The following is a 25,842-nucleotide window of genomic DNA, read 5'->3' as shown; positions in this document are numbered from 1 at the left end:
AAGGCAACCCCACGTAGAGAGCGTTGCAGTAGTCTAAACGGGATGTAACCAGAGCGTGGACTACCGTGGCCAAGTCAGACTTCCCAAGGTACGGGCGCAGCTGGCGCACAAGCTTTAGCTGTGCGAATGCTCCCCTGGTCACCGCCGAAACCTGGGGTTCCAGGCTCAGCGATGAGTCCAGGATCACACCCAAGCTGCGAACCTGCATCTTCAGGGGGAGTGTGGCCCCATCCAACACAGGCTGTAACCCTATGCCCTGTTCGGCCTTGCGACTGACCAGGAGTACCTCTGTCTTGTCTGGATTCAATTTCAATTTGTTCGCCCTCATCCAGACCGTCACAGCGGCCAGGCACCAGTTCAGCATGCATGACATCCATTTGCCATATGTACGCATTACATCCATATGCTCTTATTTATTTATTGTGTCAGAAGCAAATTATTTATTTATCGTGTCATCTGCAACCAGAACATTGTATTACATTTCTAACAGAACAAACAAACAGATAAAAAACACACACACACACACAAAAAACACAGAAGCGAATTGAGGGTACAGCTATATTGTATTTTAAAACACAAAGTTACAATCTTGGCATGATGCCAAATGTTTTTGACCACAAGCTGGCCACTTGAAGTGCTTCTGATGCTGCTGTGAGAATGCCCTCGATTGTGCATGTGGCAGGGCTCAGACTGCATTGTAATAGGTGGTCTGTGCTTTGTTTTTCACTGCACTCGCATGCTGTGCACTCCACTTTGTGGCCCCATTTCTTAAGGTTGGCTCTGCATCTCGTGGTGCCAGAGCGCAGCCTGTTCAGTGCCTTCCAAGTCTCCCAGTCTTCTGTGTATCACCTGGTATCAGCCACTGATTCTGATTTTTCGCCTGCCACTTTTGGACTCTTGCTTGCTGAAGTGTTGGTGGTACAGAAACATAGTCTCTGCAGATACATTTGAGGAGGGGGGGGGGTTATCTCAAATGAACAGCTGTGGGTCATTGCCCTTGGGCCTTTTGACTCCCGGATGTAGACGGGCCTCAAGGGAAAAGTATCTCTGTAGATCTTAGAAAGCTATTTCTTGATTTAAGGTATTGGCTTGCTGGCTGATATCTGGATAGAGAATGGGCCAGAGATCTTACTGCCTTGGTCCTTTCATTACAGGCTGCTACCTCTGTGTGGATGTCAGGTAGTGCAATACCATCTAAACCAGTGGTTCTCAACCTTCTTAATGTCACGACCCCTTAATCCAGTTCCTCATGTTGTGATGACCCCCAAGAAAAAAATTATTGTTATTGCTACTTCATATCTGCAACTTTGCTACTGTTATTGTGTAAACATCTGATATGCAGGATGTATTTTCATCACTGGATCCAATTTGAATACTAGTGGGGTTGAGGGGATTAATTTTGTCATTTGGGAGTTCTAGTTGCTGGGATTTATAGTTCACCTACAATCAAAGAGCATTCCAAACTCCACCAATGATGGAATTGAAGCAAACTTGGCACACAGAACTCCCATGGCCAACAGAAAATACTGGAATGGTTTGGTGGACATTGACCTTGAGTTTTGGAGTTGTAGTTCACCTACATCCAGAGTGCACTGTGGACTCAAACAATGATAGATCTGGATCAAACTTGGCACAAATACTCAATATGGCCAAATGTGAACACTGGTGAAGTTCAAGGAACATAGACCCTGACATTTGGGAGTTGTAGTTGCCGGGATTTATAGTTCACCTACAACCAAAGAGCATTCAAAAGCCCACCAAAGATAGAATTAGGCCAAACTTCCCACACAGAACTCCCATGACCAACAGAAAATACTGGAAGGGTTTGGTGGGCATTGACCTTGAGTTTGGGAGTTGTAGTTCGCCTACACCCAGAGAGCACTGTGGATTCAAACAATGATGGATCTGGATCAAACTTGGCACAAATACTCAGTATGCCCAAATGTGAACACTGGTAAAGTCTGGGGAAAATAGACCTTGACATTTGGGAGTTGTAGTTGCTGGGATTTATAGTTCACCTACAATCAGAGAATTATGAACCCCACCAATGATAGAATTGGGCGAAACTTCCCACACAGAACCCCCAAGACCAACAGAAAATGTTGTGTTTTCTGATGGTCTTTGGCGACCCCCCTAAAAAACCCTCGCGACCCTTCCAGGGGTCCCGACCCCCAGGTTGAGAACCACTGATCTAAACCAATGGTTCTCAACTTGGGGTCCCCTGATTTTTTTGCTGGTAAACTGGCTGGGATTTCTGGGAGTTGTAGGCCAAAAACATCTGGGGAACCCAGATTGAGAACCACTGGAACAGTATGATTTCTCCAGTGGTGTAGGGCATAGACACCCTATGCTAATGCGGCATGTTTCATTATGAGCAACATCCACTGTTTTAATGTGGTAAGATGTATTCCACACTGGGCATGCGTATTCAGCAGCAGAGTGGCAAAGCACAAGGACAGAAGCACCGTAATTATGCACCCGACATGTCCCTCCTTGCAAAATGTGAGTAGGGCTGCTTTCCTAGCCCTTTCGCCTCTCAATTCCTGTTTGCATGTCTGTATTTTTAGTCCTCGATTCAAGAAGAAGGTCAGTCGGGTCACCTTCGAACGTACGTATGGCTGGAGTCCAGTTCCTCTGGACTTCCTGCAAGAGAGGAGGAAGAGGAGGAGGCAGCAAACTAAGGCAGGATGGTGGCCAAGCATCACAAACCCATGCAAACAGAGGACTTCCCCTGTGAGGCTCTTGCAGGAAACAGGTGCAAAGGCCACGATCCCAGCAAACCAGCCCTTCCTCCTCCTCTGCCGCTGATGATATCACTCTAGGGCGGAATTCCCCATGGATTCCACCCATTTAATATGGTTTGTTGGGTTTTCAACTCCCAGCATCCCCAGCCAACTATGCCAGGAATTCTGGGAGCAGATCTTCACCCACCTTTTTATGGTCAGCAGAGGTATGACACCGATACCTAGCCCTTGCAAAAAGAGGCAAGAGGTTTGCAAATCAGGTTGCCATTGTTATTGTGCCTGGTGTGACTCCTTGTTGAATCACGATTCAATGAGTTCCTCTGCAATGACTCATAGAATACTAGGCTTGGGAGAGACACCAAGGGCCATCCAGTCCACTCCCCTTCTGCTATGCAGGAAGGCACAACGCGAGCCCTCCCAACAGATGGCCATCCAGCCTCTGCTGAAAAACCTAGAGGGAAGGAGATTCCACCAACCCTTACCTTCAGGAGGGTCTTACTAAGGTTTAAGTGGAATCTCTTTTCTGCCACTTGAATCCATGGCTCCTCTGTGTCCTAGTCTCATGCATCTAATGGAGTGGAAACAAACTAGTCTCCACAGATACATTGGGGGGGGGGGGGGGGTTATCTGAAATAAACAGCTGTGGTTCATTGCCCTTGGGCCTTTTGACTCCCAGACTTAGATGGGCCTCAAATGAAGAGAAAGGAAAGAAGAGAAAAGGGGAAAGGAAAGGAGACAGAAAGGAAAAGGAACAGGAAGGAGAGGAAGGGAAGGAGGGAGGAAGGGGGAAGGGAAGAAAGGAAGGGAAGGAAGGGAGGGAGGGAGGAAAGAAAAAGAAAGGGAAGGAAGAGGGTAAGGAAGGAATGAAGGAAGGAAGGAAAGGAAGGGAGAGAGAAAAGTAAAAAAGGAAGGGAAGGAAGCAAGGAAGGAAGGAAGGAAGGGAACGGAAGGAAAGAAGAAGAGAAGAAAGAAAGGGAAGTAAATGAGGGATGGGAGGGAAGGAATAAAGGAAGGGAAGAAAGGGAAGGAAAGGAAAGGGAGAAGAAAGGAAAAAAGGAAGGAAGGAAAAAAGGAAGGGAAGAAAGAAAAGTAAAGGAAGGGAGAGAGAAAAGTAAACGAAGGGAAGGGAAGGGAAGGGAAGGGAAGGGAAGGGAAGGAAGGAAGGAAGGAAGGAAGGAAGGAAGGAAGGAAGGAAGGGAACGGAAGGGAAGGAAGGAAATCTCTGATCAAGGACTGGCAATCACAGACAACGAAATTGGATTATGATTTTAATTTAAGAGATGCATTGGTCTGTATTGGTGGCCCAATACTGTGTATTGTATATGTATGTGTTTTATATTTTTAATTGGAATATTGTTGTTTTTAAATGTTGTAAACCGCAATGAGTCGCCGTTTTAGGCTGAGATATTAGCGGTATACAAGTGTACTAAATAAATAAATAAATAAATAAAAGGAAGGGAGAGAGAAAAGTAAAGGAAGGAAGGAAAGGGAAGGAAAGAAGAAAGAAAGGGAAGTAAAGGAGGGATGGGAGGGAAGGAATGAAGGAAGGAAGAAAAGAAAGTAAAGAAAGAAAGAAAGAAAGGGAAATAAGGGAGGTAAGGAAGGGAAGGAAGACAGGAAGGAAGACAGACACAGAAAGGGAAGGGCAGGAAGGAAGGAAGGAAGGAAGGAAGGAAGGAAGGAAGAATCATAGAATCAAGAGTTGGAAGAGACCTCCTGGGCCATCCAGTCCAACCCCATTCTGCCAAGAAGCAGGAATATTGCATTCAAATCACCCCTGACAGATGGCCATCCAGCCTCTGCTTAAAAGCTTCCAAAGAAGGAGCTTCCACCACACTCCGGGGCAGAGAGTTCCACTGCTGAACGGCTCTCACAAGAAAAGAAGGGAAGAAAAGAAAGCAAAGGAGAGAAGGAAGGAAGGAAGGAAGGAAGGAAGGGAAGAGAACGGAAGGGAAGGAAAGAAGAAGAGAAGAAAGAAAGGGAAGTAAAGGAGGGATGGGAGGGAAGGAATAAAGGAAAGAAAGGGAAGGGAAGGAAAGGAAAGGGAGAAGGAAAGAAAGAATGAAGGAAGGGAAGAAAGAAGGAAGGGAAGAAAGAAAAGGAAGGGAGAGAGAAAAGTAAAGGAAGGAAGGAAAGGGAAGGAAAGAAGAAAGAAAGGGAAGTAAAGGAGGGACGGGGGGGAAGGAATAAAGGAATGGAGAGAAAGAAGGAAGGAAGGAAAGAAAGAAAAGAAAGAAAGGGAAATAAGAGAGGTAAGGAAGGGAAGAAAGACAGGAAGGAAGACAGACACAGAAAGGGAAGGGCAGGAAGGAAGGAAGAAAAGAAGGGAAGAAAAGAAAGCAAAGGAGGGAAGGAAGGGAAGGAAGGAAGGGAGGGAGGGAGGGAGGGAGGGAGGGAAGGTGAAAGGAAGGAAGGGCAAGCAAAACAAAGCAAAACTGGCCCCAAAATTCTGCTTCTCTTTACCTACTGAGTGATGATGCTTACTTATCTGTAGTGGTGAAAATGCAGCCAGTGGGCCACACCTATCTATATACAGACCATCAGGCCCAAAGTCCTATACCGAATAAGTGGCCCTCAGTTTCTTATGGCGCATGGCCTCACCTGCGCATGGCTCTCGGCCACACACAGGCCATGCAAGACTATATCTTCAGGTGAGGCCATGCGCCATAAGAAACTGGGGGCCACTTATTCTGTATAGGACTTTGGGCCCTATCAAGAAACGTATGGTCCAGAGCCACAAACAGAAGACTTGGCTTACCGTTGCATGCTAAGGAACATATGATCCATAAACATACGCAGAAATATATGTGGCCCACTGTGATATAAGGAACATACGGCGCATGTAGAGTGGATGTGGGCCACCGTTGCATGATAAAGATGTGGCTCATAGACATACATTTAATACATGGCTCATAGATCGGAATGTCAAGCTCAAAAGCTGCAGTTTCTATGGCAAACCTCGGCTCTGGCATTTTCTCAGCAGCGTGAGACAGGGCGCATCAAGCCAGAAATAACACCGATTATTATTCCTCAAGCGCCTCTTCAACAAAACAGAATCTGAACAGTCCTGCTGAGTTTCAAAAGGGAAAGTGGAGTGGAAGGAACCCTTGCAAGTCAGGCAGCCAGGCATCTACACAAGGAATTTAATGCAGTTTGATACCATTTCAATTACCATGGCTCAAGGCTACAGAATCCTGGGAGCTGTGGTTTCCCACGTCTTTCGCCTGAACTCCCTTCCAGAGAGAGCTAAAGCCTCACCAAACTACAAATCCCAAAAGTAATGTCAAACTGCACTTATTCTACAGTGTATGTCCATCATCTCCTTCCTTAGGCCCAAGTTTAAGGGATGATGGGAGTTGTTAGCCTGCAAAGTACATTTCCAAACCAGGTCTAGGGATACTGGGAGTTGTAGTACCACCAAATACCCTTTCCTAGGCTCAAAGATGAGAGATTATGGGATTTGTAGTCCCCACCAAGTCCTGGTGGTTTCTAGGGAGGCTTGGTAACGTTAGGAAAAGTAACTTCCCTAAGGATACTTTTGCAACATCCTGCTCGAGACCCTCCTGGAACGGCTTTCAAAGAGCTTGCTCCTTCTGCGCATGCGCGCGGACGTCACCTGTGCTCTGCTGATGTGTTTGGAACCCGATGAAAGAGCCGCCAGGGGTAGTGGGCGTGGCTTCTCCCGGCACGCCCCGCCCATTTGGAATCTTTCAACCCTTGCTCGCCGTTGATAGGTAGTGGGCGTGGTTTGTCCCGGCACGCCCCGCCCCTTTCGAATCTGTCTCGCCTGAGAGGTAGTAGGCGTGGCTTAGCCCAGCACGCCCCGCCCCTTTCGAATCTTCCAATACTGTCTCGCCGCTGAGAGGCAGTGGGCGTGGCTTAACCCAGCACGCCCCGCCTCTTTTGAATCTTGCAATACTGGCTCGCCGCTGGGAGGTAGTGGGCGTGGCTTGACCCGGAGCGCTCCGCCCCTTTCGAATCTTGCAAGACGCTCGCCGCTGAGAGGTAGTGGGCGTGGCTTAGCCCAGCACGCCCCGCCCCTTTCGAATCTTGCAAGGCTGGCTCGCCGCTGAGAGTTAGTGGGCGTGGCTTATCCCAGCACGCCCCGCCTCTTTCGAATCTTGCAATACTGGCTCGCCACTGAGAGATAGTGGGCGTGGCTTAACCCAGCACGCCCCGCCTCTTTTGAATCTTGCAATACTGGCTCACCGCTGAGCAGTAGTGGGCGTGGCTTAACCGGGCAAGCCCCGCCCCCTTCGAATCGTGCAATACTGACTCGCCACTGAGATGTAGTGGGCGTGGCTTAGCTCGGCAAGCCCCGCCCCTTTCGAATCTTGCAATACTGGCTCGCCACTGAGAGGTAGTGGGCGTGGCTTAACAGGGCAAGCTCCGCCCCCTTAGAATCTTGAAAGACTGGCTCGCCGCTGAGAGGTGGTGGGCGTGGCTTGACCCGGCGCGCCCCGCCCCCTTTGCAACCTTGCAAGCTTGCCTTCGGCGCTGCTCTATCCTGCGTTGCTCCCAATTGGAGGGGAGCCATTGATCCGGTTTCCCTTCCTCCGGGAGGCAAAGAGAGGCTTGGAACAGAGGGTAAGTGGGTCTCCTCGGGGGTCAATGCAAAGGGGCTCCTGCATGGCAGGTCACTGGAGGTCACCAGATATTTCCCAGCAGGGATTCCCAATTGGGAAGGGGGAGGGCATAGGGGGGTTGCTTATTTGGCCATGCTTGCAAGGCCTTTGAATGCCAGAAGTTACATTTCAATGACCTGTGATGCCCTTACCCTTCAGACCAGCAAGAGGGGGAAAGAGGTTGGATGAGGCATGATGATGATGATGACCTTAATTTACATACATTTGCATGCAGACTGAAAAGTAGCTGATAGGTGGAAGGTGTTGTATTATAATATTAATTTACATATATTTAAATGCATTTATTTTTTCCAAATGCAGGCAAGTAGCGGAAAGATGGGAATATTGCATTATATTATTATTATTATTATTATTATTATTTATTATTATGTTGCTTTTATGTGCTTAAAATGTATTTCTTTCAAATTCAGGCAAGTAGCTTATAGACGGGGTGTTGCATTATAATTTATTATTATTATTATTATTATTATTTATGTGCCTAAAATGTATTTCTTTCAAATGCAGGCAAGTAGCTGATAGACGGGCATTGCATTATTATTATATTATTATTATTATTATTATTATTATTATTATTTATGTGCTTAAAATATATTTCTTTCAAATGCAGGCAAGTAGCAGAAAGATGGGGATATTGCATTATAATATTAATTATTATTATTTTGCTTTATGTGCTTAAAATGTGCTTAAAATGTTGGTGATAGAAAGGGCGTTGCATTATAATATATTATTATTATTATTTATGTGCTTAAAATGTATTTTTTTCAAATGCAGGCAAGTAGCTGATAGACGAGGCGTTGCATTATAATAATAATATATTATTATTATTATTATTATTATTATTTATGTGCTTAAAATGTATTTTTTTTCAAATGCAGGCAAGTACCTGATAGGCCGGGCGTTGCATTATAATATATTATTATTATTATTATTATTATTATTATTATTATTTATGTGCTTCAAATGTATTTCTTTCAAATGCAGGCAAGTAGCTGATAGATGGGGTGTTGCATAATAATAATAATATATTATTATTATTATTATTATTATTATTATTATTATTTTCCTTTTATGTGCATATATATGTATATGTATATGATTTATTGTGCAAGTGCAAGCAAGTCCCTGAAACCTGTGAAAGTTGGATGTTGCATGACAATCTTAATTTAAATATATTTAAATGTATTTATTTACTCAAATGCAGGTAAGTACATTATAATATTTATTATTATTATTATTGTTATTTATATGTTGCTTTTGTGTGCTAAAATCAATACATTGAGCAATTTAAAATCTAAACCCTGTAAATGTTAAAATTAAACCTCGGACGATTAAAATAAATAGTTAAAACCATTAGAATTCATATATATATAATTTATTTTGCAAATGCAGGCAAGTCCCTAAAACCTGTGGAGGTTGGATGTTGCATTACAATCTTAAATTAGATATATTTAAATTATTATTTTTTAAATTTAGGCAAGTAGCTGAAAGATGGGGATATTGCATTAATAATAATAATAATAATAATAATAATAATATGCTTTTCTCCCTTAAAAGACACCCAATGTGGCCAACAGTGCTAAAATCAATGTTGTAAATTGCCACCTTGATTAGCATTGAATGGTCTTGTTATTCCACAGATATATAAACCCCACTTGCCTTGTTTCCAACAGACCTCACAACTTCTGAAGATGCCTGCCAAAGATGTGGGCGAAACGTCAGTAGAGAATGCCTCTGGAATGTGGCCAGACAGCCCAGAAAACTCACAGCAACCCATTATTATTATGCTTTTCTCCCATGAAAGAGACTCAGTGTGGCCATCAATGCTAAAGTCATACAATTTACAATTTAAAATCTGAACACTAAAATAGAATTAAATCTAAGACTAACTAATTGAACTGTTTAAAGAGAGGGAGAGAGAGGGAGAGGGAGAGATTTTGCAAGATCAGGCAAACTCGGATAGGGTTGGAGGTTGCATTACAATCTTCATTTACATATATATACATTTATTTCCCAAATTCATGCAAATCTCTGAAAGCTGGGTGAGTATTGCATTATAATCTCTCTCTCTCTCTCTCTCTCTCTCTATATATATATATATAGTAACTCTGATTTTCTAGTATGGGGTTCCTATAGTTCAAGTTAATTTTCCTTCTTTTATTATTATTTTCAAACTTTTTTTTAGGTATACACTCGTTTTCTTCATCCTCCTAGCTTGAAGGATTTTGGAATACAGACCTTGGGATTTCTAGTGCACCCAAGTCCCGCTCCATGGCCTTAATGGAAAGCAGAGCCGGAGGTTGCTGCAGCTGATAAGAGGGGTGAGCAACATGGTTTGAATTTCTAAGAGCGAAAAATCAGATAATAATAATAATAATAATAATAATAATAATAATAGATTGTAATTCTCAGCAGAAAGTCAGTAATAAGGAAGACCGGTAGTTGGGTTATATCTCAATCTCTGGATAGTCCTCAAGGGCAGCCCCAGGTCCATAGCATTGCAGTAATCCAGTCTAGAGGTCATCAAATGACTACAGAAATGTAGTATCTAAACCAGCTTCTGGATAGTCTTCAAGGGCAGCCCCAGGTCCATAACATTGCAGCAATCCAGTCTAGAGGTCATCAAATGGCTACAGAAATGTAGTATCTAAACCAGCTTCTGTATAGTCTTCAACGGCAGCCCTTTGTCTGTAACATTGGAGTAGTCCAGTCTAGAGGTCATCAAATGACTACAGAAATGTATCTAAACCAACTTCTGGATAGTCTTCAAGGGCAGCCCCATGTCCATAGCATTTCAGTAGTCCAGTCTAGAGGTCATCAAATGACTACAGAAATGTAGAATCTAAACCAGCTTCTGGATAGTCTTCATGGGCAGCCCCATGTCCGTAGCATTGCAGTAGTCCAGTTTAGAGGTCATCAAATGACTACAGAAATGTAGTCTCTGAACCAGCTTCTGGATAGTCTTCAAGAGCAGCCCTATGTCTGTAGCATTGGAGTAGTCCAGTCTAGAGGTCATCAAATGGCTATAGAAATGTAGTATCTAAACGAGCTTCTGGATAGTCTTTAAGGGCAGCCCTATGTCCGTAGCATCGCAGTAGTCCAGTGTAGAGGTCATTAAATGACTAGAGAAATGTAGTCTTCAAGGGCAACCCTATGTCAGTTGCATTGCAGTAGTCCAGTCTAAAGGTCTTCAAATGACTACAGAAATGTAGTATCTAAACCAGCTTCTGGATAGTCTTCAAGGGGAGTCCTATGTCCATAGCATTGCGGTAGTCCAGTCTAGAGGTCATCAAATGACTACAACAGAAATGTAGTGTCTAAACCAGCTTCTGGATTACATCAGGCACAGGCAAACTTGGGCCTTCCAGATGTTTTGGACTTTAACTCCCACAATTCCTAACAGCCTCAAGCCTTTCCTTTTCCCCCTCCGCCGTATAAATCTTACCCCTGTTTTCATCATTTTGATGACCTCTAGACTAGACTGCTGCAATGCTATGGACATGCAGCTGCCCTAGAAGACTATCTAGAATCTTGTTTAGACACTACACTTCTGTAGCCATTTGATGACCTTTGGACTGGACTACTGCGATGCTATGGACCTAGGGCTGCCCTTGAAGACTATCCATTTATCCGCTTAAGCGGCGGAAGGGGAAAAGGAAAGGGCTTGAGGCTGTTAGGAATTATGGGAGTTGTAAGTCCAAAACACCTGCAGGGAGTGCCCAAGTTAGCCCATGACTGTGTTACATGGTGTAATCTTCCGGTGCCTCCATCTCCCCGCAGGATCCATGCCTCTGCAGGGAGGGGTCCACGCCGAACCCCCGGATGGCGGCTGGGGTTGGATGATAGTCCTGGCGGCTTTCCTGCAATCTGCTTTAGTCTTCGGCGTGATCCGCTCCTTCGGGGTCTTCTTCGTGGAGTTTGTGACCTACTTCGGGGAGCTGTCGGGGCGCATCTCCTGGATCACGTCAATCGGGATCGCAGTGCAACAGTTTGCAAGTGAGTAGCACTAGTTCGAGGATACTGGGAACTGTTATCCAAAAAAAAAAATTCAATGTCTAATCAAAGGTTGGGGGAGATGTTAAAAGGGTGTATTAGGGATCGTCCAATGAGAAGTTACGATCCTGAACTAAATCTTCTCTCTCCCCGCCCCCCACAAATATACCTTTTTCATTGCTATCTCACCTGTGATAATGCAGCATGTCTCATATAAGAGCCACATCCACTGTTTTAACATGGTGGAATGTATTCCACACTGTGCATGCATACTCAGCAGCAGAGTAGCAAGCACAAGGGGAGATGTCTTCACTGTGTCTGGTTGTGATCCCCAGGTTGTGCCAGTCAGCTTTCGTATGATATTATTTCTAGCACCCACTTTTTGCTTGATATTCAGGCAGTGCTTCTTATAGGTCAGAGCACGGTCCAGAGTGACTCCCAGGTATTTGGGTGTGCTGCCATGCTCCAGTGGGATTCCTTCCCAGGTCATCCTCAGACCTCGCGATCCTTGTCTGTTCTTAAGATTTAAAAAATGCATCTGTGTTTTAGATGGATTAGGAATCAGCTGGTTTCCCCTGTAATAGGCAGTAAGGGCACCTAGAGCTTCGGAGAGTTTCTGTTCAACCATCAAGATCTTGGAGTCCTCGTGGACAACAAGTTAAACATGAGCCAACAATGTGATGTGGCGGCAAAAAAAGCCAATGGGATTTTGGCCTGCATCAATAGGAGCATAGTGTCTAGATCTAAGGAAGTAATGCTCCCCATGCTCTATTCTGCTTTGGTTAGACCACACCTGGAATATTGTGTCCAATTCTGGGCACCACAATTCAAGAGAGATATTGACAAGCTGGAATGTGTCCAGAGGAGGGCGACTAAAATGATCAAGGGTCTGGAGAACAAGCCCTATGAGGAGCAGCTTAGGGAACTGGGCATGTTTAGCCTGAAGAAGAGAAGGCTGAGAGGAGGTATGATAGCCATGTATAAATATATGAGAGGAAGCCACAGGGAGGAGGGAGCAAGCTTGTTTTCTGCTTCCTTGGAGACTAGGACGCAATGGAACAATGGCTTCAAACTACAAGAGAGGAGATTCCATCTGAACATGAGGAAGAACTTCCTGACTGTGAGAGCCGTTCAGCAGTGGAACTCTCTGCCCCGGAGTGTGGTGGAGGCTCCTTCTTTGGAAGCTTTTAAGCAGAGGCTGGATGGCCATTTGTCAGGGGTGATTTGAATGCAATATTCCTGCTTCTTGGCAGAATGGGGTTGGAATGGGGTTGGCCCATGAGGTCTCTTCCAACTCTTTGATTCTATGATTCTATGATTCTATGATTCTATCACAAAGTTGCCTGCTTGGGTGGTGATGGCGCAATCGTCAGCATAGATTAAACTCTCTGTCCCTTCTGGCAGTGGCTGATCATTTGTGTAAATGTTGAACATTGATGGATCAAGCATGCTTCCCTGAGGCATGCTTCTGTTTTCACTTCTCAGACCTGAAACTCAACAAAAAAGCTCCTGTTTTGTAGCTTTTTATTAAATAATAATAATAATAATAATAATAATTAGAAACAATTCTCAAGGTAGTAATTACAAAAGGTGGTAAGATCTGACTTAATATTAATTTGTTATTATTATTATTATTATTATTATTATTAGAAACAGCTTTCAAGGTAGCAATCACAGAAGTTGGTAGATTTGGCTTAGTTTTGGCTTAGTATTAATTTATTATTATTATTATTATTATTATTATTATTATTATTATTATCAGCCCCCGGTGGCTCAGTGGGTCAAACCCTATTGCCGACAGGACTGGTGACCAACAGGTCAACGGTTTGAATCTGAGTAGAGCGGGTTGAGCTTCCACAGTCAGCTCCAGCTCCCCATGCGGGGACCTGAGAGAAGCCTCCCGCAAGGATGGTAAAACATATAAAACATCCGGGCAATGTCCTCAGGGCAACATCTTTGCAGACGGACAGTTCTCTCACACCAGAATCGACTTGCAGTTTCTCAAGTTGCTCCTGATACGAAAAAAAATAATATTAGAAACAGGTCTCAAGTTAGTAACTACAAAAGGTGGTTGATTTGACTTAGCATTAATATATTGTTATTATTATTGATGTTGTTATTGAAAACAAGTGTCAAGGTAGCAATCACAAAAGGTGGTAGATTTGGCTTAATATCAATTTTTTATTATTATTAGAAACAGGTCTCAAGTTAGTAACTACAAAAGGTGGTTGATTTGGCCTAGCGTTAATATACTGTTATTGTTGTTGTTGTTGTTGTTGTTGTTGTTGTCATTAGAAACAAGTGTCAAGGTAGCAATCACAAAAGGTGGTAGATTTGGTTTAATATTAATTTATTATTATTATTATAATTCTCAGCAGCAGCAAGTCAGTAATAAGGAAGATCGGTAGTTGAGTTATATCTCAATCTCTGGATAGTCCTCAAGGGCAGCCCCATGTCCATGTCCAGTCTAGAGGTCATCAAACGACTACAGAAATGTAGTATCTAAACAAGCTTCTGGATAGTCTTCAAGGGCAGCCCCATGTCCATAGCATTGCAGTAGTCCAGTCTAGAGGTCCTCAAATGACTACAGAAATGTAGCATCTAAACCAGCTTCTGGATAGTCTTCAAGGGCAGCCCCATGTCCATAGCATTGCAGTAGTCCAGTCTAGAGGTCCTCAAATGACTACAGAAATGTAGCATCTAAACCAGCTTCTGGATAGTCTTCAAGGGCAGCCCTATGTCTGTAGCATTGTAGTAGTCCAGTCTAGAGGTCATCAAATGGCTATAGAAATGTAGTATCTAAACCAGCTTCTGGATAGTCTTCAAGGGTAGTCCTATATCTGTAGCATTGCAGTAGTTCAGTCTAGAGGCCCTCAAATGACTACAGAAATGTAGTATCTAAACTAGCTTCTGGATAGTCTTCAAGGGCAGCCCAATGTCCATAGTATTGCAGTAGTCCAGTCTAGAGGTCATCAAATGACTACAGACATGTAGAATCTAAACCAGCTTCTGGATAGACTTCAAGGGCAACCCCATGTCTGTTGCATTGCAGTAGTCCAGTCTAGAGGTCATCAAATGATTAGTTAGTTAAAGTAGTAACTACAAAAGGTGGTTGATTTGGCTTAGCATTCATTTATTATTATTATTATTATTATTATTATTCAATTGTAAGACGCCAACGATTGTAAGGCGCACCCCAATTTCAATACCACCAACAAAAATACATAAGGTGCACCTGTGATTCTAAAACACACCCTCTTTTTAGAGATGCGTATACAGGAAAAAGTGTGTCTTAGAACTGCAGAAATACAGTGTTGTTGTTATTGTTGTTATGATAATTATTTCTTACCTCCAGTCCTTGCAAACCATAGAGACTGCGGCATGCGGCACTCTTTGGCGTCTGCATAGAAATGGTACACATAAAAACAATTTCCATCAATCCTAACATAGCTAGTGATGAGGAATGCTGGGAGTTGTAGTCCAGCAACATTTGGGGAACCACCTTTGGGGTCACCGGAAGGCAGTAAAATGGATGTATTCTCTCTGGCAGGTCCAGTGGGCAGCGCCTTGAGTTCTCGCTATGGGGCACGTCCGGTTATTTTGGCCGGCGGGTTTTTCTCTGGCTTGGGCTTCCTCTTGGCCTCCTTTGCCACCTGCCTGGCTCACCTGTACCTCTCCATCGGACTCCTCTCAGGTAAGACCAGGCACCCTTTATCTTAATGCAATCCACAAAATGTAGCGGGAGGGAATCTAATTCTGCACCTGGAATGTGTTCGGCTCAGTCTGCTTTGTCCCTAACCCATGACTACACCTCCCATCATCCCCAGTGACTGGGGACCATGGGAAGTGTAGTCCAGCGCACCTGAAAGCACCTCAGATTGGGAAAGTCTCCATTCAGTGAAGTCAGTATGATGTAATTAATGTGACTTTATTTTTTTAATCCAATTGCATCATTTGTTTTGCATCAAGGAGCTTTTAAATTGGGTGAAAAGCCACGGGAGCAAAGCCAGTCCCGATAGGAAATTGATTAACCTTCAGTGTCTAAAGATGAGTTACCAATGGAGTAGCGAGAAAAACAGGTTTTTCAGTGAAGATTAATGCTGGCAGCCGAAAGGGAATGGCAATATCACTTTCAGAATGGCTGCCACTTCTTGCCAGGGATTTCCTCTCTAAGGAGAGATGCCAAACTTTCAATGTTTCCCTCTGTATCCACAGGGGATTGATTCCATAACTTTGTATGAATACCCAGATCCACAGATAATCAAGTGCCATTAGGTGGAGTGGTAGAATAAGTACTATATTTTTGGGGGCTGGAGAGAGACTAAGGACCTGCGAAACGGTGGGAAGCATGGATTCATGCCATTCCCCAAATCCTCAGTCTCTCTACACCAGGCACGGGCAAACCCAGTCTGGATGTGGCCCCTTGGGTCCTCTTCTTAGGCCCTCCTTTCTCTCACCATCCTATCCTTCCTTCCTTCCTTCCTCTTTCCCTCCCTCTTTCTCTTTCCCTTCCATCCCTTCGTCTTTCCTTCCCTCTCTCCCTCTTTCTCATTCCTTTCCTTCTTTCCTTCCCTTTTGTCCTTCCTTCCTTCACTCTTCCCCTTCCACCCATCTCTCTTTCTCCCCCCTCTTCCCCCCTCTTCCTTTTCATCCTTTCTTCTCTCTTCCCTCCCTCCCTCCCAGACATTCATCCTTCCTTCCCTCTCTTTTGTCTTCTTTCTCTCTTTCCTCCCTCCCTCCCTCCCCTCCCTCTTTCTCCTTCAATCCTTCCCTTCCACCCTTTCGTCCTTCCTTCCCTTTTTCCTCCCTCTCTCCCTCTTTCTCCTTCCTTCCTTCTTTCCTTCCTTTCTTCCCTTTGTCCTTCTTTTCTCTTTCTCCATCCATCCACCCTTCTTTCTCCCTCCCTCTTTCCCCTTCCCCCCTTTCGTTCTTCCTTCTTTCCTCCCTCATAGAATCATAGAATAGAATCATAGAATAGAATCAAACTTTCTCCTTCCATCCTTCCCTGCCACCCTTTCGTCCCCCCTTCCCTCTTCCTTCCCTCTTTCCCTCTTTCCCTCTTTCTCCTTCCTTCCTTCCCTCCTTCCTTCCTTCCTTCCTTCCTTCCTTTCTTTCTTTCTTTCTTTCTTTCTTTCTTTCTTTCTTTCTTTCCTTCCCCTTTTGTCCTTCCTTTCTTTTCTCTTTATCCATCCACCCGTTTTTGTCCCTCCCTCTTTCTCCTTCCTCCCTTTCATTCTTTCCTCTTCCTCCATCCATCCACCCCTCTTTCTCCCTCCCTCTTTCCCCTTCCTCCCTTTCATTCTTTCCTCTCTCTTTCTTTCCTCCTTCCCTCCGTTCCAGACATCCATCCATTCTTCCCTTCCACCCTTTCTTCCTTCCCTCCTTCCCTTCCTTTTGTCTTTCCTTCTTTCTCTCTTTCCTTCCTCCTCCCCTTCCTCCCTCTTTATCCTTTCATCCTTCCTTCCTTCCTTCCCTCTTTCTTCTCTCTCTCCCTCTTTCTCTATCCTTCCTTCCTTCCCTCCCTCCCTCCTTCCCTTCCTTTTGTTCTTCATTCCTTCTCTCTTTCCCCTCCAACCATCCCTCTTTCTCCCCCCTCTTTCCCCTTTCTCCCTTTCATCCTTTCTTCTCTCTTTCCTTCCCCCTTCCCTCCATTCCAGACATCCACCCATCCTTCCCTCCCACCCTTTCTTCCTTCCCTCGCTTTTGTCTTTCCTTCTTTCTCTCTTTCCTTCCTCCTCCCCTTCCTCCCTCTTTCTCTTTCCTTCCTTCCTTCCTTCCTTCCTTCCTTCCTTCCTTCCTTCCTTCCTTCCTTCCTTCCTTCCTTCCCTCCCTCCCTCCCTCCCTCCCTCCCTCCCTCCCTTCCTTTTGTTCTTCATTCTTTCTCTCTTTCCCCTCCATCCATCCTTCTTTCTCCCTCTTTCCCCTTTCTCCCTTTCATCCTTTCTTCTCTCTTTCCTTCCCCCTTCCCTCCATTCCAGACATCCACCCATCCTTCCCTTCCACCCTTTCTTCCTTCCCTCTCTTTTGTCTTTCCTTCTTTCTCCCTTTCCTTCCTCCTCCTTTTCCTCCCTCTTTCTCCTTCCATCCTTCCCTTTCATCCTTCCTTCCTTCCCTTTTGTTTTTTCTTCCTTCTCTTTTTCCCTTGCTTCCTCACAATTTACAGATCCTCAGTGTCTCAAATTTCACAAATACAGTATGGACTATACTACTTCTGGTGGTCAGTTTTTTGCTCCATGGTTTATTGGGTCCACGGAGCATTTGCAAGACCACTGAGGGGACGTTGGGCTGATGCTCCTCTATAGGAGGCATCTCAACTTTCGGGAACTTATAGTACCATAGCCACCATCTTGGAGAGCTACAATGGGGTACCGTTGTTGTACATGGTCCCATCCCTGAGTTGTCCCTCCTTCTGTGGTCAGGTTTCGGCTGGGCCTTGGTCTTCACGCCCTCCTTGGCCTCGGTGTCCCGCTACTTCAAGAAGCGCCGGACGCTGGCCACCAGCATGGCCCTGACTGGCGTGGGCCTCTCCTCCTTCGCCTTCTCCCCGCTCTTCCAACTCCTGGTGGACACCTACGCCTGGCGGGGGGCCCTCATGATCGTGGCTGGCATGTCCTTCAACCTGATGGTGTGCGGGGCCCTCATCCGGCCCCTGACCTTAAAGGAGGACCTCTCGTGCCCCTTGAGCGGAGACCCCGATAAGCCTTGTTGGCAGAGGCTCTCCACGCTCTTCGGCCTCCACCTCCTCTCCCACTGGCCCTTCATGCGCTATGTCTTTGCCATCACCCTCATCAACACCGGATACTTCATCCCCTACATCCACTTGGTGGCCCGGGCCAGGGAGCTGGGCTTTGACGAATACCAGGCCGCCTTCTTGATGTCCATGGCAGCCGTGGCCGACTTGTGTGGACGCCTCTTCTCCGGATGGCTGGGCAACTGCAGGGCTTTCCGGCTGATCCACATCTTGGTGACCTGGACTTCTTTGACGGGCGTCTCCTTGCTGCTGATTCCCTGGGGACGCACCTACCACATTCTGGTGGCCATCAGCCTCGCCTATGGGTTCTTCTCTGGCGCCCTCACACCCGTGGTCTTCTCCATTATTCCGGAGATTGTGGGCATCGGGAACATCTTCAGTTCTATGGGGCTCCTGCAAATGATTGAGAGCATCGGAGGCCTGCTGGGGTCCCCACTTTCAGGTAAGCAGAGGACCCTTTTGAACCACAGCTCTCCCCCTCAATACTATAACCATGTGGTGACTTTTGGGGCCACATAACAGATCTTGACTTAGAGCCTGAGTTCTAGGTTTGTCTTAGGGCTCAGCTTCTAGGTATTCCTTGGTGCACAGGTTCTATGCCGCCCTGAGTCCCCCCTCAGGGGTTGAGAAGGGCGGGGTAAGAAATCCACGAAATAAAATGTGTGCTTTGGTGTCTGGGTTCTAGGTTACTCTAACCACCTCTGTTTCTTTTCCACACATCAACCAAGAGTAGAGGTGGGAATTGCAGGCTGACAATACCAAAAAGGCAACACTTTGCCCATTCCTGTTCATAGTCCAGTGTATGATCAGTCTGTAAAAGGTCTAGTAACTTTATGTTCAAGGTTTGCCTTAGAGCTTGGGTTCTAGGTTTATCTTGAACACTGGGTTCAAGGCTTGCCGTGAGTTATGAGATCTAGATTTCCCATGGGGTGTGAGTTCTAAGTTTGCTTCAATCCTGGGTGATAGATTTGCCTTGGGGAGTCAGTTCTAGATTTACCTGGATCTGGGAGCATCTTGGGATCTGTTCTAAGTTTTCAAAGGGACCTGGATTTTTGGGTCTGTCATGAAACCTAGGCTCTACATTAGCCTTGGGACTTGGTTATTAGATATGCCCGGTGCCTGGTTTCCAGATTTGCCTTGAAGTCTAGGTTCCAGATCTGCCTTTGGACCTTTTAAAAATGTCCAGCATTTTTTAAATTTTTAATCATTACATTTGGCCCAGCCTTAGTTTTAAATGCGTCGTGGTGTTATTGTCTAATGTTTATTGCTATTGTTTTAATTGCTTGTTTTTTGAGTTTTATTTATTGTTGTATTTGTTATGCTGTTGTTATATTGATGTGTTGGGCCTCGGCCTCTTGTAAGCCACACCGAGTCCTTTGGGAGATGTTGGTGGGGTATAAATGAGGGATTATTATTATTATTATTATTGGTTCTAGGTTTCTCTAGTTACCTGGGAAGTAGGTTATCACCAGGGCATCATCATCATCATCATAAATCTTTGTTTATATTCAGCTTTTCTCCCTAAACGGGATCCAAAGTGGTTGACAACATGACGCCCTGGGGTTCTAAGTTTATGGTGGTTCTAGGTTTCTCTAGTTACCTGGGAAGTAGGTTATCACCAGGGCATCATCATCATAATAAATCTTTGTTTATATTCCGCTTTTCTCCCTAAACGGGACCCAAAGTGGTTGACAATATGACGCCCTGGGGTTCTAAGTTTGCGGTGGTTCTAGGTTTCTCTAGTTACCTGGGAAGTAGGTTATCACCAGGGCATCATCATAATAATAAATCTTTGTTTATATTCCACTTTTCTCCCTAAACGGGACCCAAAGTGGTTGACAATATGACGCTCCGAGGTTCTAAGTTTGCAGTGACATCCAGGTTCTAGGTCATTCTTACCACCTCTCTTTCCTTCCTTCCCCCAGGTTTCCTGAGGGACGTAACGGGTGGTTTCTCTAGTTACCTGGGAAGTAGGTTATCACCAGGGCATCATAATAATAATAAATCTTTGTTTATATTCCACTTTTCTCCCTAAACGGGACCCAAAGTGGTTGACAATATGACGCTCCGAGGTTCTAAGTTTGCAGTGACGTCCAGGTTCTAGGTCATTCTTACCATCTCTCTTTCCATCCTTCCCCCAGGTTTCCTGAGGGATGTAACGGGTGGTTTCTCTAGTTACCTGGGAAGTAGGTTATCACCAGGGCATCATAATAATAATAAATCTTTGTTTATATTCCACTTTTCTCCCTAAACGGGACCCAAAGTGGTTGACAATATGACGCTCTGAGGTTCTAAGTTTGCGGTGACATCCAAGTTCTAGGTCATTCTTACCACCTCTCTTTCCTTCCTTCCCCCAGGTTTCCTGAGGGACGTAACGGGTGGTTTCTCTAGTTACCTGGGAAGTAGGTTATCACCAGGGCATCATCATAATAATAAATCTTTGTTTATGTTCCGCTTTGCTCCATAAACGGGACCCAAAGTGGTTGACAATATGATGCTCTGAGGTTATAAGTTTGCAGTGACATCGAGGTTCTAGGTCATTCTTACCACCTCTCTTTCCTTCCTTCCCCCAGGTTTCCTGAGGGACGTAACGGGCGACTACACCGCTTCATTCTTGGTTGCCGGGTCCTTCATCTTGACTGGCAGCTTGGTCCTGTTCTCGGTGCCCAACTTCTTCACCTGCTTGGCTCCACTTGCGTTGCAAGAACCCGTTGCCAAAGCGGAGGCGGGTGAAGGCACTCCCTTGGCCCCGGGGGATCCTGTCCCCACGGTGCCCATCTCCCCTGAAAACTGCCACCTCTACAAAGCTATGTCTGAGAAGGAGGTCGTCTCCTGATCGGTGGGCAGATAGATACCCAATGAGAAAGAAAGCACCCAAGTTCAGATATTGTCTGCGTGTTTGTTTACGTCTTTAATGAACCAAGGATCGAGAAAGATCATGTGTTGCAAATGCTGGTTTGGAACTATGTCGAGTCTGTGCCTTATCCGCCATTCCGTCTTTCCTCTGAGCCACCCAAAATGGTTGCAGAAAGATAGAGAAAAGTGTGACCCTTCCTTCTAAAAATGATGGCACTACAGCTCCCATCATCCCCAACCAGCAGAGCCAGTGGTGGGGATGATAGGTGCAGCAGTCCAGCGATGACCGGAGGGCTGTGCTGTGTCTCTGTTTACTTCCCTCGTCTTTCATAAAGTGTTTCTTTCCCAAAGGACTGGGCTCCTGGTTATTTAGCAAAACAAACTACGTTTTGTTTGGGGAAGAACTGTGAAAATCCTTTTTCTAGTTGTCGTGCTTTATTACCTGTTGCCTATCCAAAGCTTGGGAAGTGTCCCCCTTTTTGGACTTCAATTCCCAGCATCCTTTGATAAACAAACAGACTGAAAGATCCTGGAAACAGGGACCAAAAGAGACTTTTTCCCCCCAAGCTCCTCTTTGACTATGAGTGTCAGAGGTTATGATTGCTCTTTTCCTGCTTAGCAATAGGGCTAGGAGTCATGCCGAATGTGGACTGCAACTCCCAGCATCCAGCAATAGAGAATTGATGAATTCATTCCTGATTTGCGGGTACCATATTGGCCAAAATTGAGTTGTTTGACAGATCCATCCATACCTATTGTCAAGCCAGATGCAATTGAAGCTGGCAAAAGTTACATTTCAGGACTACGTATCCCATAATCCCCTATATCCCATCGCCTGTGTGTGTGTTTCAATTTACCCCCATATATATGTGTTTAGGAGCCCTGCCATGAAGCCAGATGCAACTGAAGCTGGCAAAAGTTACATTTTAGGACTGCATATCCCATAATCCCCTATATCCCATTTCCGGTGTGTATGTGTGTGTTTCAATTTACCACCATATATATATGTTTAGGAGCCCTGCCATGAAGCCAGTTGCAATTGAACCTGGCAAAAGTTACATTTCAGGACTGCATATCCCATAATCCCCTATATCCCATTGCTGGTGTGTGTGTGTGTGTGTGTGTGTGTGTTTCAATTTACCACCATATATATATGTTTAGGAGCCCTGCCATGAAGCCAGTTGCAATTGAAGCTGGCAAAAGTAACATTTCATGACTGCGTATCCCATAATCCCCTATATCCCATTGCCAGTGTGTGTGTGTTTCAATTTACCCCCATATATATATATGTTTAGGAGCCCTGCCATGAAGCCAGTTGCAATTGAAGCTGGCAAAAGTTACATTTCAGGACTGCGTATCCCATAATCCCCTATATCCCATTGCCAGTGTGTGTGTGTTTCAATTTACCCCCATATATATATATGTTTAGGAGCCCTGCCATGAAGCCAGAAGCAATTGAAGCTGGCAAAAGTTACATTTCAGGACTGCGTATCCCATAATCCCCTATATCTCATCGCCGGTGTGTGTGTGTGTTTTAATTTACCCCCATATATATGTGTTTAGGAGCCCTGCCATGAAGCCAGATGCAATTGAGGTTGGCAAAAGTTACATTTCAGGACTGCATATCCCATAATCCCCTATATCCCATTGCCTCAGTGTGTGTGTGTGTTTTAATTTACCCCCATATATGTGTGTGTGTGTGTGTGTGTGTGTGTGTATGTATATGTATATGTATGTATGTTTAGGAGCCATGCCATGAAGCCAGATGCAACTGAAGCTGGCAAAAGTTACATTTCAGGAATGCGTATCCCATAATCCCCTATATCCCATTGCCGGTGTGTGTGTTTTAATTTACCACCATATATATATGTTTAGAAGCCCTGCCATGAAGCCAGATGCAACTGAAGCATATCCCATAATCCCCTATACCCATTACCGGTGTGTGTGTGTTTCAATTTACCGCCATACACACACACACACATATCATCCCTGCCATGAAACCACAAGCACAAAAAAGCTAGGAAAAGTTACATTTGGAGGGCTACAGCGTAGCATATATTCAGCTATAGGAAACAGATGGGATGGTGTTGAATTTACTACGGGACCGTGGGCCAGAATCCCATAATTGTATGTGTAAATTTGAATTTAAAAGCTATAGGCACCAAAAGTTTTGAAAAGTTGTGTTTGGAGGGGAACAGCATACCCAAAATTACCATTGACCACAATGGTTAGGGGATTCTGGGAGCTGCAATCCCTAAACATAACTTTTCAAAAGTAGGCTAGCTAAAAGGGACCAATTCCCTGCAAATATGGGACCAATGTTATGATTTTTCCACACTGACTTCACCTCCTTTTCACTGTGAAATGCATGGATGGGGATGATGGGAGTTGGAGTCATTTGTGAGTTTTGAGCTGCTACTCGATTTGGTCAAAATAATAATAATTTTAAAAAATTGCATTTGGCAATTTTTCTTCCTTTTCAAAAGCCTCTCCGGTTTTCGTTGTTGTTGTTGTTGTTATTGACAACGTCTATTACCACGGTCATGTCTTTTATTTTGTATTTATTAATAATTAACTGAGTAATTTCAGCGTTTTGTGGAATAAAAATTAGCAAGAGATTAATGAAGCCACTGGTTTGGTCAGCTTTTCTCTCCTTGGAGAAACCAGGAAACATTCGAATTTTCATAGTCATGAAATTCTAGAGTTGGAAGAGACCTGGTGGACCATCATCCAGTCCAACCCCATTCTGCCAAGAAGCAGGGAAATCATATTCAAAGCACCCCCGACAGATGGCCATCCAGCCTCTGCTTAAAATCCTCCAAAGAAGGAGCCTCCACCACACTCTGCGGCAGAGAGTTCCACCGCTGAACAGCTCTCACAGTCAGGAAGCTAGGGAAAATATGGCACCAAAATGGAGTCGTTTCGTCAACTCGCGGATACGGGGGCCTGAGGGGTTTCCATATCCACGGTTTGAAGAAACGCAGATTCGGCCTCCCTGGGACACCTGGAAGGCATCCCAGGCGGGCCAGCGGCTTCCCGCGACCTGGAAAAAGGTTGAATTCATACATTACATACTGGTGAGTCAGGAATGGGACACAATGTATCACTATGAAGAGGTGGAGGTTACAATTCAATTAGTCTTTATTAAGGGTTTAGTTACAATGTTTGGGCAGGGGAAAGAAACGAAAGGAGAGAGCTCAAGGTTGCAAAGAGTTTTTGGTTGAGGCTGCTGCTGGGGCACATTTCATCAGCACTTGCCCAATGGAGCATCCAGGAACTGCGGAACTCTCTGCAGCTGGTCAGATCAGCTGGAAAGCAGGGGTCTGGGGAGAATTCGGCATCAATTCCAGGTAAAGTGCTCTGATCAAATCACAATTTAATTCCAATGGTTTGAAATTGAAGCTGAGCTCAAAATTAAATCCCGGACTCACTTTGGGGAAAGTTTCTCTGAAAACAACCTTTGCTCCTGCGAAAACCAGAGCTTTCGTAAAATGCAACACTGACTCAGTAAATTCCTCGATGCGATGGTTTTGCCTCTGTCAATCATTGAATGTGGTCAGCTTCGTGTTTGCAGCAGCCTTTTGCAAGTTAGCGAATTGCGAGCCGAAGCATCACGGCCAAGGAATCCCAAGTTCAAAAAGCTTGACCTCTCCTGACCCAAACTGACATTATTTCAATATCAATATCTATCCAATACAGACTGTGCCGTTTGATCTAGAATAGGATATAGTATGACTTGGAACTCCTGATGGTGCAGCGGGTTAAACCGCTGAGCTGGTGAACCTGCTGACTGAAAGGCTGGCAGTTCGAATCTGGGGAGCGGGGTGAGCTCCCACTGCTAGGCCCAGCTTCTGCCAGCCTAGCAATTTGAAAACATGCAATGTGAGTAGATCAATAGGTACCGCTTCGGCGAGAAGGTAACAGCACTCTTTTCTTGGGAGGTATTAGCTAGTTCTGATTATTTCCTGTCTGGAATTCCCTGTTGCTTGAATGTTCCACTTTATTTATTGTCCTGATTCTATAGGGTTTTTTTTTTAATTCTGTCAGCCAGATTTTGTTCATTTTCATGGTTTCCTCCTTTCTGTTCAAATTGTCCACATGCTTGTGGATTTCAATGGCTTCTATGAGTAGTCTGAAATGACAGCTAACACCTTCCAACAAAGGATTCCCCAGGCAGGAAGCAGCCAGGCTTTGAAGTTGCAAGGCTAATCAAGGTGGCCAATTTCTATGTTAATAATAATAATAATAATAAACTTTATTTATACCCCGCCACTATCTACCCAAAGAGGACTTGGGGCTGCTCACATGAGGCCGAGCCCAAAAATACTATACAGTAAAATAAAATGCAAAACAACAGAAAAATTACATCAGAACAAAATAGATAAAATCACAAAACAAAATGAACAATGCAAAATAACATAATAAAAGTCAAACAAATAGGGTAGGCCAAATACACAGATAGAATAATAAAACGTTCACAGTTGCCTCCAACAGGCAAGAGTTCTTTCTCCCACCCTGGACATTATTCCACAGATATATAAACCCCACTTGCTCAGTTTCCAACAGACCTCACAACCTCTGAGGATGTCTGCCATAGATGTGGGTGAAATGACAGGAGAGAATGCTTCTTCTGGAAGATAGCCACACATCCCAGAAAACTCACAGCAACCCATTATTAGTATGATCTTTATCTCTCCCCATAGGCACTTCAACATTAATATCAAGCCAATACTCCTGTATAGTATGGAACAGAATAGAGTATAGTATGACTTAGGCCTATTTTTAATAGTAACTCTCACGCAACCAGAAACTAGCAGCCATTTGGGTTTAAAGCAGAAGTGAGAATGACCCAAAG

At 44.7% G+C, this 25,842-nt stretch overlaps 1 protein-coding gene across 3 annotated transcripts; it reads left to right on the top strand.

The window, feature by feature from the left end:
- The first annotated feature begins 7,180 nt into the window (after positions 1 to 7,180).
- Positions 7,181 to 21,337, top strand: LOC132777531 (monocarboxylate transporter 13-like). 3 transcript variants are annotated; one of them, XM_060779867.2, is made up of 6 exons: positions 7,181 to 7,331; positions 9,609 to 9,708; positions 11,168 to 11,383; positions 14,931 to 15,074; positions 17,800 to 18,573; positions 20,705 to 21,337. In XM_060779867.2, the coding sequence occupies exons 3-6, from the start codon at positions 11,173 to 11,175 to the stop codon at positions 20,965 to 20,967; spliced, it is 1,392 nt and encodes a 463-aa protein (XP_060635850.2). In that variant the 5' UTR covers positions 7,181 to 7,331; positions 9,609 to 9,708; positions 11,168 to 11,172; the 3' UTR covers positions 20,968 to 21,337. The 3 variants fall into 3 exon arrangements, with proteins under 3 accessions (XP_060635850.2, XP_067325797.1, XP_060635849.2); XM_067469696.1 differs by having other exon boundaries at positions 9,602 to 9,708; XM_060779866.2 differs by having other exon boundaries at positions 9,573 to 9,708.
- The last annotated feature ends 4,505 nt before the right edge of the window (positions 21,338 to 25,842 follow it).

The sequence above is a fragment of the Anolis sagrei genome, chromosome 6 (assembly GCF_037176765.1).
Source record: "Anolis sagrei isolate rAnoSag1 chromosome 6, rAnoSag1.mat, whole genome shotgun sequence".
In the NCBI taxonomy this organism is placed as follows: domain Eukaryota; kingdom Metazoa; phylum Chordata; class Lepidosauria; order Squamata; family Dactyloidae; genus Anolis; species Anolis sagrei.
This window is presented reverse-complemented; position numbering and strand designations above follow the sequence as displayed.